At 66.1% G+C, this 12,891-nt stretch overlaps 3 protein-coding genes across 3 annotated transcripts; 1 reads left to right on the plus strand and 2 right to left on the minus strand.

The window, feature by feature from the left end:
• Positions 1–1,129: 1,129 nt before the first annotated feature.
• Positions 1,130–3,088, minus strand: MNEG_5133 (hypothetical protein; the record flags this gene model as incomplete). The annotated part of the gene is made up of 4 exons (XM_014046391.1): positions 1,130–1,144; positions 1,264–1,634; positions 1,859–2,147; positions 3,077–3,088. 4 exons carry the CDS (start codon positions 3,086–3,088, stop codon positions 1,130–1,132), a joined length of 687 nt encoding a protein of 228 aa, XP_013901845.1.
• A 2,157-nt stretch (positions 3,089–5,245) lies between these two features.
• Positions 5,246–7,565, minus strand: MNEG_5134 (hypothetical protein; the record flags this gene model as incomplete). The annotated part of the gene is made up of 3 exons (XM_014046392.1): positions 5,246–5,530; positions 5,804–6,376; positions 6,717–7,565. The coding sequence occupies 3 exons, from the start codon at positions 7,563–7,565 to the stop codon at positions 5,246–5,248; spliced, it is 1,707 nt and encodes a 568-aa protein (XP_013901846.1).
• Positions 7,566–8,864: 1,299 nt separating this feature from the next.
• MNEG_5135 (CCR4-NOT transcription complex subunit 1) lies at positions 8,865–12,618 on the plus strand (the record flags this gene model as incomplete). Its single annotated transcript, XM_014046393.1, has 4 exons — positions 8,865–10,295; positions 10,600–11,748; positions 12,176–12,566; positions 12,611–12,618. 4 exons carry the CDS (start codon positions 8,865–8,867, stop codon positions 12,616–12,618), a joined length of 2,979 nt encoding a protein of 992 aa, XP_013901847.1.
• Positions 12,619–12,891: the final 273 nt, after the last annotated feature.

Below are 12,891 nucleotides of genomic sequence, written 5' to 3' on the forward strand. Positions count from 1 at the left end.
TGCCCCGCCAGCCCAGTTGCTGCTGCTCGCCGCTGCACCGGCGCCTGCTACCGGCAGCGCCCTGATATTGAAAAACGACAGCAGCCCTGCGGCGTCGCTTTTGACGGGGTTGCAGGATGGGGGCCCTGGCACACGGAGTGGCGCCTGGCTGCCCGGCTCTTGCTGCTGCTGCTGCTGCTGCTGCTGCTGCTGCTGCTGGGGGTCTGCCACGCAGGACGCAACCACCAAAAACGGCCGCGTGCCAATCATGCCGCTGCTTTTGCCACTGTTGTTGCTTCCTGAGCAGCCGGCGCTGGAGGTCAAGCCAGGCAACAGGTCAGCGGCTTGGTTTGAGGCTGATGCGCCGATGCCGCTGTCACCGTCACGGCCGTGGCTGCGCCTGTTGCGCGCCGCACTGCTGCAGGGCAACTCCAGGAGCTCCATGGCTGTTGCCGCGTGGCCCTCCGCCAGCTGCAGCGCCGCCACCTGCCGCATCGACCGCCCCTCAAGCAGCCGCAACACCTGCCGCCCAGGCGCCCCGAGTCCTGCGCGGCCCTCGCCTTGCGTCAGTGCTGCAATGCAGCCGCTGGCCGCGTGCCACGCGACCGCCAGGGGTGTGTCGCTGACAGACGCTGCAGTCCAGCGCAGCTTGTGCTCCAAGTCAAGGGCACCCAGGCACAGGCGGCCCGCATGCGACACCCAGGCCAGGCTGCCAGGCATGCGGCGCACGTTGAGGGGGCATGCCGCCCGCAGCGCCTCTGCGCCGACGACGCGCGCCGCCTGCACCAGGTCCGTTGCAGGCGGCGGTGCGGACTCGGCCGTGGTGCCGGCAAGCAGCAAGTTCGCGTGCGGCGCGACGCGGAAGATGGCGTCTGCATCGCAGTGCGCGTAGACGTACGGCCCGGCGCTCGGCGCGGCTGAGTTTGGCCTGCTGCCATCAGCGCCGCCGCGCAGGCTGTCTCCCGCTGCGAGGGCGACGCTGGTAGAACCAATGCGGACGCGGCGCGCGGCGCGCGTGGAGATCGTTGCAGACACAGTGGCGCCGGGTGCGAGCTCCCATGACAACACCTGGCAATAGGCAAGGGGAGGGTGCCGCTGAGCAGTGCGGGATGCGATTGGAGGTCTGCCGCTGGACACCGGTATCTCAGAGTCAGCAGCTGTAAGGCTGCCAACGAAGAGCGCCAGCGCACGTGGCGCCCGGCACAACTGACAAGCATCACTGCTGCTCAGCAGCCAAGGTGTGCTGGAGGGCAGCGCTATGCCCCCGGGTCCTCTCTGCCTCACCTGGCCCTGGCTGCTGCCTGCCAGCAGAACGCAGCGACCCGCGACGTCCAGCGCCGCGAGGCTGCGCGGCTGCTGCTCCCACAGCTCTAGCCGCCCCACCGGCTGCAGCCCCCCGCCGCCTGGTCCTGCAGCATGCCACCGCAGCAGGAGCACAGCGTTCTCCACCCACAGCCCCACTGCAACCAAAAGCTCGCCCGCGCTGCCACTGGCGGGTGCAGGGAACACGGCAAGGGCAGACGCCTGCTGCGGCAGCTCCGCCTGTGCCAGCAGTGCCAGGGCACCGTTCACGGGCGACACATGCAGCGCTGCCAGGCGGTCCGCGGATGCCGTCACGAGGTAGCTGCCGTGCGCGGCCGCTAGGCTGAGGGGGCCTGGCCAGGGCACGAGGTTGGCGCGAGGTTGAAGCAAGACAAAACATTGTTTTGATGGCTTGGGGCCGGGCCGATCTCGTAAAGAATCCTCGTGCCAGGCAGGATGGCCAGGGGTGCTGTGATGTTTACACAGCATCTGTCAAGTTGAGACTTGCCAGATCGAGGTTGCATCTTGCAAGCAACCACATTTGCCATGTGTATGCACGCCTGTGATGTGTACTCACCCTGCGTGCTGCGCCACTCGAACGCCAGCGACCATGCCGGGGCTGGCCCCGCGATGCGGATGCCCTCTGCTGTGGCCTGCGCCCCCCAACCGCCAGGCACGCCGCCGGCCCAGATGCAGGGCGAGGCGGCGTCGACGCCCGGGGCCTCCAGCTGAGACAACGCCGCACCATCGCCCGCCATGGCCAAAGCAATGGTGCCGCGCGCAGCGCCCTCGAAGGAAACGAGCAGCAGCGACTGGTCCTCTGGGGCCGATGGGTCGCCAGAGACCTGAAAGAGCGACACGCTGCCCTGCACAGTGGACGGGCAAGGCGGAGTGAGGGGATTGGGCCAGGGATGGCGCTCAGGTGCCGTGCGGGGCGCAGCTACGAAAACCAATGCAACCAGGCGGATGCGAGAGCGGTCCCTAGGCATGCCGCGCCGACGTCAAGCTGACGCCGCTATGCGAGGAGCTGCGCTCGAGTGGTTTGACCGAGGAGCTGTGCCCCCTGGTGACCCTGAGCCCCGTCTGCGCACCGGCAGCTCTGGACCATCCAGCACAAAGGGCCGCAGCCCTACTCCACTGCGGAGCCGCGCCACACGACCGCGCGGCGCTCGCCCACAGCCGACCACCACCTGCGCCTCGGGTGTGGCTCCCGCGCCACCGTTGGCGACCGGCGCCACACACATGACAGGGGCGAGGCTGGGCAGCAGTGCGGCCCGCAGCACTGGCCACCGCGCCACGGAATTGCCAACAGCGCCTTCTGACTGCGGGGCTGCACTTGCCGGAGCGATGTCCACCGCCAGCACCCCAACGGCCTGCGTGGCCCCGCAGGCGCTGGCGATCAGCAGCACGCCCTCGGCAGAACCGAGGGGGCCACTCGGGACACGCGGCCGCTGGTCCGATGCAGCTGCGCCTCCGTGGCCGAGCTCGGTGGCTGCAGAACCGTGCTGCAGGGGCAGGAAGCAGAGAGCACTTGGCACGCTGAGGGGGATGGTGGTGATGATGCGCGTATGGGTAGGGCTCGACTGCGACAGGTCCAGCAGATGGAGTCCTGGGGGGTTTGCAGGGTGCAGGCAAGGTTGTGGGTGAGATGGAGGAGTTGGGGGATGAGGCTTCCAAAAACTGCGTTGGAGCTGCACAGCACGAGGTTGCACGCAAAAGCCAGGGCTGAATCCTGACGCTTCAGTCGACGCATACGTGCAAAAGCGACACGGTCAAACGCCCCCTCCCGGCTCACCCGCTGCGCCATCTGCCACGACCAGGATCCGGCTGTTGCCGTCGACCGCCTCCGCAGCTGCGGGTGGTGCAGGCAGCTCCCAGCTGACCAGGGTCAGCTTCTCATACTCGAAGGCCGCACCTGCGCCGCGCGACGTCCCCACCGCAGCTGCGTCGCGCGACACGAGTATCATACCGCGGCTGCTGATTGCAGCCACGCCACCTGCAGCACCACAGCTGCCGGCTCGGGGCGGGAGCCAGCGCAGCAGCTGTGTAGTGGGATGCAGGTTGCGCAGGGACCAGGGTCCCTGCAGCACAGAGGCCGTGGGGCTGTGAAGCTCCACACAGTGCAGGCCCACGGTTGTGTGGGACGGGCCTGGAACGTTGAGCAGGGTGTGAGTTGCACACGTGGATGTGCAGTCGGAAAAAGAGTGGCGATGAGGGCCGCACTGCTGAAGTAACTGTCCAGGTCACACCCCAGCATCACCGCCCTGCAATTGACGACCCCTGCTCTCTGCTTGTCACCCTTCCAAACCAATCACCCGTTGTGTCGTGCAGCACGGCGGCTAGGGCGCCGCCACCCAGCGGCAGTAGGGCCTGCTCAGCCTCTGGTAGCAGCAGCACAGCGCGCACGCTGCCTGAGGCGCGGATCGCTGCCAGATCACCGGCGGCTGACGACTCCGGATGGAGGTCTGCGCAGCGGGATGCATCGCGCAGGGGGAGATCGATTGGCCTGTGGCAGCCTGCGACCAGGGATTTCAGGCATGTGGCGGGAGCAGGTGGCAGGCGCAGCACGTCTGCTGACACACCACAGGCTTGAGGCCACCATCAAGTGCGGCCGGCCTACCAGGGAGGCCGCCCGTCAGCAGTGCCGGGGTCGCACGGAACGCCGCCACGTCCAGCTGCCCGCCCCCGCTGCAGCCGTCATGGCCGGCTGTGCTGCCGCTGGCACTGCTGGAGTTGCCGCCTGATGCCGTGTGCCACCACGTTGCCAGCTGCAGGACGCCGTGCGCACGGCTGGCCAGCACAAACGTGCGGTCGCCGACGCCGCCACTGCCCCGCACCGTCACGGGCGGACTGCATTTGCAGCCCAGAAGGGCCGCCGGGCCGTTCAGGGCGCCACCCTCACGGGTACAGCTGCCTGGCAGCCGTGGCGGCGCTGCCTCCGCGATGACGAGAGCACGGCTCTCGCATTGGGGGGCCTGCTGCTGCGACTCCTGCTGCTGCAGCGGCCGAGGCAGGTTGACAACGAAATAGCGACCGCTCTGCCCGATAACAAGGGCAAGGCCCTGGGACAGCGGCGCGACTGCCACTGTCGGCTCTGGCAGCAGCCAATTGCTCCGCAGCTCTACGCCATCGACGCATGGCACGCACGCAGTGACACGATCCAGGCGGTGCAGCAGGGCGGCGGAGTGCGGAGCGCCGTCTGCAACCAGTCCGCGCGCTGCGTCTGCTGGCAACACGCATGCAGATAGCACGGCCGATGGCGCTTCCAGCGTCCTTAAAAGCATCGTGGTGCACGCGGTCAGATCGCTTTAGAGTCTCGTGCAGTCGCTTTTGCCATCAAGGGCGTGCATACAGTAGATGTCACGCCAGTGCTTGAACGGATTACAAAACGCATTACTCTGCGGGCGGCACGTCTGATGACACAGTTGAAAGTGGCCTCAGCTGACTGAAGACCGCTGGCGGGGTGACAAACTAGCCCAAGGGCTAGTTTGCTCGAGCCGCTGCGCTTGTTCAGCTCAGGAAGGTGTGTACAAAGAGTATCCACAAGTCTGATTGCCAATACGGAGCCAGATTTTGACATCGCTCTGATGATGTATTCAACTGTGACTCAGAATTAGCCCAGCAGCATTGACCAGGACAACTTGACCACCCTTCTGCATCACAGCAGCGCTACGAGCACGGTGCTACATGTTACAGGCACAAGCATACACAAAAATACCCATGCAGGCATGTATAGCAGCATCCCTCGACGGCGAACAGGAATTGCGGGCGCTGTGCTCGTGGCTGCAGCCCTCCTCCTGCCCCTCATGGTGGTCGGAGCCGCTCTGGGGCAGAATGCGACCAGCGGCATCAAGTTGCTCCAAATCAGACATATGTACAGCTATACTTAGAAATGGGCTACCTGCAGCAAAATAAACATTTCCTTGGACCCCCACAGGCATTTATGCTCGCTTCGTGCCACCTGCTAGTGGCGCCCATACACGGCAATGGAGCCGCCGTGGCCCGCGGCGTACAGCTCGCCTGTGCCCGCATTCCAAGATATGTCCCCGTACGGCCGCTGCAGGGGGAAGGGCGCGATGGGTGTGACGCCGTGCTCTCCATCGACAAGGTCAACACAGTGCAGCCCGCGGTTGGTGGACACGGCCAGGCAGTCACCAAAGGGGCTTGGGGCCAGACGCAGCGCAGGGGCGCCGTCGGGAACCACCGAGGAGAAGGGTGACCCAGCATAGCGGGGGTCCCACAGCAGTACCTGGGATTGGGGATTCATGTCGGTAGGGTGGTGAGGTTTACAAGCGGAGCCATCGTGCGGGTGCTCACTAGTATCGCGCGCATCTTGGGGGATGCACCCTCCCCTAAGACCTGGATCTCCAACTTGCATGCTTGCCAGGCCTTGCCCCTGATACTGCATCACCTTGCCCCTGCCTGAGATCCTCCTTACTGAGTGCTAAGCCCCAATCATCCCAGGCTCCAAAGCCCCTGACCCACAGGTGCCCTGCCGTAATCAAAGTGGCTCAGGACGTACCTGCCCGTCAATGCCGCAGGACGCCAGGAGGGAGTCGTGCACGAGGCTGATGCCTGTCACGTTGCGCTGGTGCCCCGCCAGCACCGCCGCGGGCGCGCTGGGCTTTGCGCGCAGGTCCCAGGTGTGGATGGCACCGTTGTTCGCGCCGCTGTACAGTGTTGGCGCGATGGCCGACAAGTGCAGGGCCGTGATGGCCGCGCCTGGGTGCGCGTCCCAGCTGCTGCGCGCCGCCGTAATGGTTGCGCCCGGCTGCGGCGCGGTGGCTGGCGCCTCAAACACGACCAGGCGACCGCCGTAAGAGGCGGCGCAGCAGCGTGCCAGCGTGCCGCCAACGGGGTGCAGGCTAACAACATGGTTGATCAGCCGCGCCGCCCCGCCACCGCCGCTCGCCCGCTGCCCCGGCGGTGCAAAGCGGTAGCGGTACGCGAGCAGGCGCTCCACGTCCAGGGTGTGCACGCTGATGCACTCCTGGGCTGCCTTGTCGGTGGTGAGGCTGACCGCAAACATGAGCTCCAGGGAGGGCTCCACAGCCAGGCGCGAGCACACAAAGTCCACCTCCTGGGCGTGCATGAGCTGCAATCCGAGGGAGGCGTGATTGGGTGATCGGCCGTCAGATACTGCATACGGGCAGCAAGTTCACCCAGTCCTATATGTAAGAGGTTCCAGTGGGGTTCCAGGACATGTTGCATCTAGATAACGTCCCTGTGAAAATTGTTTCATGTGAGCGCTCTCCAACCCACACCAGCTGCTGTCCCATTGCTAACCTATCAGCACAAAAGCACCAGTGGGGTGCAGCACCCTCCAATCCTTGAATGGCAGGGGCATTTGTTGCCAATCAAAGACCACCACACTGCCCCAATGTGGCATTCAGTCGCGTGGCGGTCTCTCGACCCATCTTGCCAGGCCTGCGTACCATGAGAGAAGGCTCCCCCTTGAAACCGCCGCCCGCATTGCACTCGAACAGGTTGACCAAGTTGCGGCTGGCGCTGATGAGCCACCCCATGTGGCCATCACCGCCAGGCAGGCCGGGCAGCTGCGGGGTCCATGCCAGCGCAGAGACGGGGTTGCCGCCGTGGTCGCCCGGATCGCTGGTGGAGCAATGCACCCATGCCGGGGCAGCCGGAGCCGCGGGCTGCCGCGCCTGCTGCTGTTGCTGCTGCTGCTGCTGCTGCTGCTGCTGCTGCTGCTGGAGAGGCGCCGCTGTAGCCCAGGGCTGCGTTGAGGGCTGGTACGGCGCCTGCTGCGTGTGCGCTGCTGCAGCCGTGGTAGGTGCCATCGATGTTACCGACTGCGGCACGGGGGTTGGCACTGGCGCACGCGCCGGTGAAGACACGAGCATGGCTTTGGGGGCCGGCATGGGATCTGGCGCCGAGGAGGCGCTGGCCACTGGTGCAGGCGCTGCTGCTGCCGCCCCTGCTGCCGCTGCTGCTGCCGCCGCTCCTGCCGCTGCTGCTGCCATGGGAGCTGCTGATGGTGCCGAGACAACGGCCCGTGGCGCAGCCACCCCCGGCGTTGGCACTGCACCAAGCACATTGCTGCGTGGCTGTTGATCTGGCTGCTGATGCCGCACGGCATCGGGGCCGAGGCCGAGGGCGGCAAGGCGCGCAGTGAGGCCGTCGCCGCGCGTCGTGCTGTCCTGCGCGAGCCGCAGTACGCCCCTCAGCGTCGCCACTGCAGATGACAGCTCGTGGGCGTCCAGGTCACCTTGGGCAAGCAGAGTGCCACCCCGCGTGGGTGGCGGTGGCACGTCCACCCAGCCCATGTGTGCCGGTGTGACAGTGAAGGGTGTGATCTCGCGCGTGCCAAGTTGGATGTCTACAGTTCACCACCATCAGATATGATTCCTAGCAGCTTATAAAACCTGACGGCTAGTGCGGGGGCAACGAGCTAGAAGCTAGAGAATTTTTCGAGGTCTGATCCGAAATTTTTTCGATGGGCTGCCCCACATCCCACTGTTTTTCATTATGATGAAAGGAACATGCACCTCCTTCAAGCTGTGATAAGGAACGCCCAAGCATCAGCAGGCGCGCAGCAGCAGGCAAGTTGGTTTGCTGGTGCCTGCCTGCAGCGAGGCCGAGCTCTGTGGTGTGTGTACAGGGCCGCCCTCACGACGTGTCCTCCCTTACACCTTTCTTCACCTCGCATCCATCAGGTTCCTCCCTCCTCGTCGTGCTGGCAGCCTGCCTGGCCGGAGGTGCAGGCCCTCCTGTGCCGAGGCCCGGCCTCCCCAGTGATCAGGGGGAGCAACTTTGCTACTGCGGTGTGCCAAGCGCTGCTCCACGGCGACAGCAAAGTCGAACCAAGCGCGTTCGCCCACCTCGAGCTTGGAGCCGATCTGCAGCACGAGCTCCTCGTAGCCTGGGCTCTCTCGGACGCGCCTGACGACGTCTGGAGGGCCGCAGGTTGGTGCATGCCGCCATGGGCTGCCAGGAAGGGCGAGTGTGCTCGCTGTGCGTCGACCAGATCAGCACAGCCTGCATGCGACGCGTTGAGCATGTTCTGCCCATATGTTGTGATGAGATCAGTGGTGCTTATTCAACCTGCACACTGGTCCAACCCAGTGCCCTTGTGCATGCAACAGCCAGCCCATGCGCCACCTCTGTGTGCGGTGCAGGATGCGTCAGCGATTGTGCTTTTATTCCTCTGTGCCGCCCCCTGTCCTGCTGCCTTGCTCTCCCGCTGGTCTGCTGTCCCTGAGCGCGAAACCTTACCCCGACTGCACTCCTTTGAAACCAACAACTGCTCAGGCCACCAGCGCCTCAAGGAGGTCCTTTCCGCGGCCCTTGGCTCGGGGGCGAAGCTGCCTGCAGAAGTTCTGCAGCTGCTGCTCGCTCCCGCCAGGCAGGCCTTTGCATTTGCCAGCCATCAGAATGCGCAAGCGGCCCTGCAAGTTTTTTCCGAAGCAAGCAGCAGTGGCAGTGGTGAGGCAGAAGCGGCAGAAGACTGTGCAGGCGGCGGCGGTGGCGGCAGCAGGCAGCAGCTTGAGCAGCGGCTGCACGCGCTGCTAAGCAAAAGCGTCGCAGCGGCGGTCGACGTGCTCCCTGTGCAGCAGCTTGCAGCCATGGCGTCCGACCCGGGTGGCGGCAGTGCGCACTGGCTGGCGCGCGCAATGCAGGAGCTTGGCTATCCCTGCACGGCGAGCGAAGCCGCGTTCAAGGGGCTGCTTAAGCAGTTTCCTGGGCGCATCGACGAGGCCACTGTGGCCGAGGCGCTCGGCCTGATGGCGCGCACCGTGCGCGGCCTTGAGCCCGATGGCCTCGGCCTGTCAGCGACGCTCGCTGCAGTGCTGTCAGATGGCCCGCCAGCGGCGCCCCTGGGCGAGGCCGGCAGTGCCACATGGAATGTGGCGGTGGTCGTGGATGTCACCAAGGCGCGATCTCCCGGCCTTGCGTGGCGGCGCGTCGCAGAGGGCCTGGACCACGATGGCTTCTTAGTGCCCGAGCCTGCTGGGCTGGGCATTCTCACCACAGCCTTCCGTCGCGCGACGGGCGAGAGCCTTCCCATCTCAGCTCTCGTCGGGCGCCTGTGGTCAAACGCAGCTGGTCAGCTGTCACTTCTGGCGGCGGCCACAGTGGCGCCGCCAGATGCCGTGCCGTGGGATGCGAGCCCGCGGCGTGTCGCGCCTCTGGAGGGACTGGTCAGCGGCGCGTCGGCGGCGGGCACGGCCAACGGTTGCTGGCTGAGCGTGGACCTGCTGGCTGTGCTCTGTCAGCTGGCAGACGCGGGGCAGGCGGGCCCAGTCCGCAGCCTCCTCGAGGCTGGCCCAGGCAAGGCCTGCCGCGAGGTGTTGCTCTGCAGCCTGGGCGCGCTCCGGGCAGCGGGCGACACAGACTGGGGCGCGCTCGAGCGCTTGCTATGGAGCAGCCTGCTTCCGCCGTTCCTCACAGGCCATGCGAACAGCGGGCTTGTCCTTCGGCGGCTGTGGGACAGCAACCCGGCTGCGCTCCTCAAGGGCATGGGCTTGTGGGCTGGTGGCGACATCGGGCGCGTTGCGCGGCTGGTTGACCTGTTGGCGCAGCTGGGCGTTCTGCATGCAGCGCTTGAGGTGGCTCCCCTCGAGCTGTCTCTCGATTTGGCAGACGCTGCTGCGCGGCGTGAGCTGCTGGGGGCGACGCTGGACGGCTGGCTGGCGGAGCGGCTTGCGCGGCAGGGCGGAGGCTTGGTGCGGCCAGTTGCCCGCTACCTCGAGGCGCGCATGGCCGCGGCTCCCACGCCGCCGCCGCAGCTGCCTCTCGACCAGGGTCGAGCCCCTCCGCCTCAACTGGCGTGTGAGACGGCGGCGTGCCTGCTGCGAGGCCTGCATGCTCACGTCGCATGCGGCGGTGGTGCAGATCTTGCGTCAGAGGTGTCGCGTGCACAGGCTCATGCAGTGGTGGCCTACCCTGGGGCTGAGGCGCTACTGGCCGCGGCTGCAGCGGTGCCAGCGGCTGGCAGCAGCGGCGGGCCGTTTTCTTCTGATGTGGAAGAGGAGGCCAACATGCACTTTCATTCGGTGAGTTGGCAAGGGATTCAGGAGGAGAGGCCTGCGGGGATGCATGGCCCCAAGGCCTCTGCTTGTCAACGCTGTGACGCTCTTGCTTGACTGCAGCTACTTGCATGAAGTACGTGCGAGGAGTTGCATTGACTGTAAAAAGATTTGTAAGCGGGTGAAATTTGCATGCCAGCTTGGCACACCGCGTAGTGGGCTTTTGGGTCAGCTGGTGGCTGGGGCTTTGCAAGGCTTGCTTCCCCGCTTCCTGCACGCGTGATTCTTCCGCTATCAAGACCCTGTTTGACTGCCCTGTGCCCCCGCACAGATCTACAGTGAGAATCGTCCTGTGGAGGAGGTCGTGGAGCAGATGCGGCGCTTCAAGGTCAGCGGCAACGCACGCCAGGTCGAGGTGTTCCGTTGCATGGTCCACAACCTGCTGGACGAGTTCAGGTTCTTCCCCAACTACCCTGACAAGGAGCTCTCCGTCACAGCAGCCCTCTTTGGCCGCCTCGTTGCTGCCAACCTCTTCTCGGGCATGGCGCTCGGCGTCGCGCTTCAGTGCCTGCTGACGGCGGTCAGCGAGCCCACCGACTCCAAGCTCTTCCGCTTTGGCCTTGGCGCGCTAGTGCAGTTCCGTGGCGACCTGACGCGGTGGCCCGCGTTCTGTGCGGGCGCAGCTCCCCACGCGGCGCGCATCCGCTCCGTTGACTCGGCGGTGGCCGACGCCCTGGAGCGCGCGCTGCAGCAGCAGCGGGCAGCGGCAGCGGCGACTGGTGGTAGCGGCGGTAGTGGTGGGGAGGGTGACGGCAAGCAGCGGGGCGGCAGCGGCATGGCTGACATGAGCTCTGCCAACGGCGGCGCCGGCGGTGCAGGCGGAGGCGATGGCGGCGTGGAGCAGCAGCAACAGCCGCAGCAGCAGCAGCAGCAGCAGCAGCAGCAGCAGCAGCAGCAGCAGCAGCAACAGCAACACCACCAGCAGCACCCGCTTCCACCGCCGCCGCAGCAGCAGCGGCAGGCGAGCAGCTCTGGCCCAGGCACGGGCCAGGGCAGCAGCGGAAACAAGGCGGCTGGTGGCAGGAAGGGCGGCGATGGTGGCGACGGCGGCGGCGGCGGCGGCGGCCCGGGCACTATGACCATTACCGACTCTGTGGGCGGCAGCGGCACGGGGGAGGCGCTGAACAAACTTCTTCAGAGCAACGTAGCGCAGGCGGCGGCCCTGTCGACGCTGAATGAGAAGCCGCCGGTGGTCAGCCTCAGCACGACCATCAACAATGAGACGCTGGAGAGCGCGGAGCGCAACCTGCGCGATTTCAAGGCGCCCCCCGACACCGCGATGGACAAGGTGTCTTTCATCATGAACAACCTCTCCAAGAACAACCTCGCCGCCAAGTCCAAGGACCTCGCCGCCCTCGTCATCGTGCCTGGGTACGTCGAGTGGTTCGCCAACTACCTCACGGTCAAGCGCGCCGCTCAGGTGTGTGCTTGAGAGTGTGTGAGTGTGTCTCAGGGGTTCAGTGCGTCCGTTGGCTGTGCACAGCCTGGGTTGAGGGCTTCGACCTGGGTTTGACGTGTCCTGTCTGGTCTGCGTCCGAAGCTGGGGCTTGCTGGATGTGAACTGGGATGGGGATTTGTGGACTGCAGAGCCCTGTCGTGCCTGGCTGTTGTCCCATCGTGGAGCTGCTGGGTCTTGAGGTGCACATGGCAGGCTTTCGACAGCCGGATGCAAGGCGCCTCTGCCCACGGCTGCTGCCTGCTCCCCTGCCCCTGCGGTGCCTCTTCACCTCCTAATGGCAGGCACCCCACAAGCACTCTCCCAGCACCCCGTCTCCCGCAGCCCTTCCCAACTCCCTCAACCTGCTGACGCATGCAACCCCCTGACTCCCCCCCATCCCCCCCTCCAGGAGCCCAACCACCACCTGCTCTACATGGAGCTGCTTGAGACCATGGGCGACAAGGCGCTGGTCAAGTCCGTCCTGCGCACCACCTACTACTACGCCAGCGCGCTGCTTGAGAGCGACCGCGCCATCACACAGACCAACGAGCGGACCCTGATCAAGCAGCTGGGCACCTGGCTGGGCCTGCAGACGTTTGCGCGCAACAAGCCGGTGCTGGTGGTGGACATGGACCTCAAGGCCATGATCCGCGACGCATACCAGCGCGGCCGCATGATCGCCGTGCTGCCGTTTGTGCAGAAGGTGCTGGAGGGCTGCAAGGGCAGCAAGGTCTTCAAGGCCACCAACCCCATGGTGCACGGCATCCTGGCGCTGCTAGCCGAGGTTCACGGGATGGAGCGTCTCAAGCTCAACATCTCCTTCGTCATCGAGATGACCTTCAAGACCTTTGACGTGCGCCTCGAGGACGTGCTGCCCTCGCGCGCGCTGCGCGACCTGCCGCGCCAGGCCATGCACAACCCCGACTTCAGCGCGCTGCCGGATGCCGGCAAGCTCGCCACCAGCACGGGCGCGCCGCTTGTTGCGCCGGGCGGGCCGCCGCCGTCGCTGGTGCCGCCGGCGGGGATGGCAGGCATGCCCCCAGGGACGTCGCAGCAGCCGCAGCAGGCGGGGGCGCCAGGCGCACGCGACGCGTCGCCGGCCAAGGCCGGCGCCCCTGCCCCGCC

The sequence above is a fragment of the Monoraphidium neglectum genome, assembly GCF_000611645.1.
Source record: "Monoraphidium neglectum strain SAG 48.87 unplaced genomic scaffold scaffold00750, whole genome shotgun sequence".
NCBI lineage: Eukaryota > Viridiplantae > Chlorophyta > Chlorophyceae > Sphaeropleales > Selenastraceae > Monoraphidium > Monoraphidium neglectum.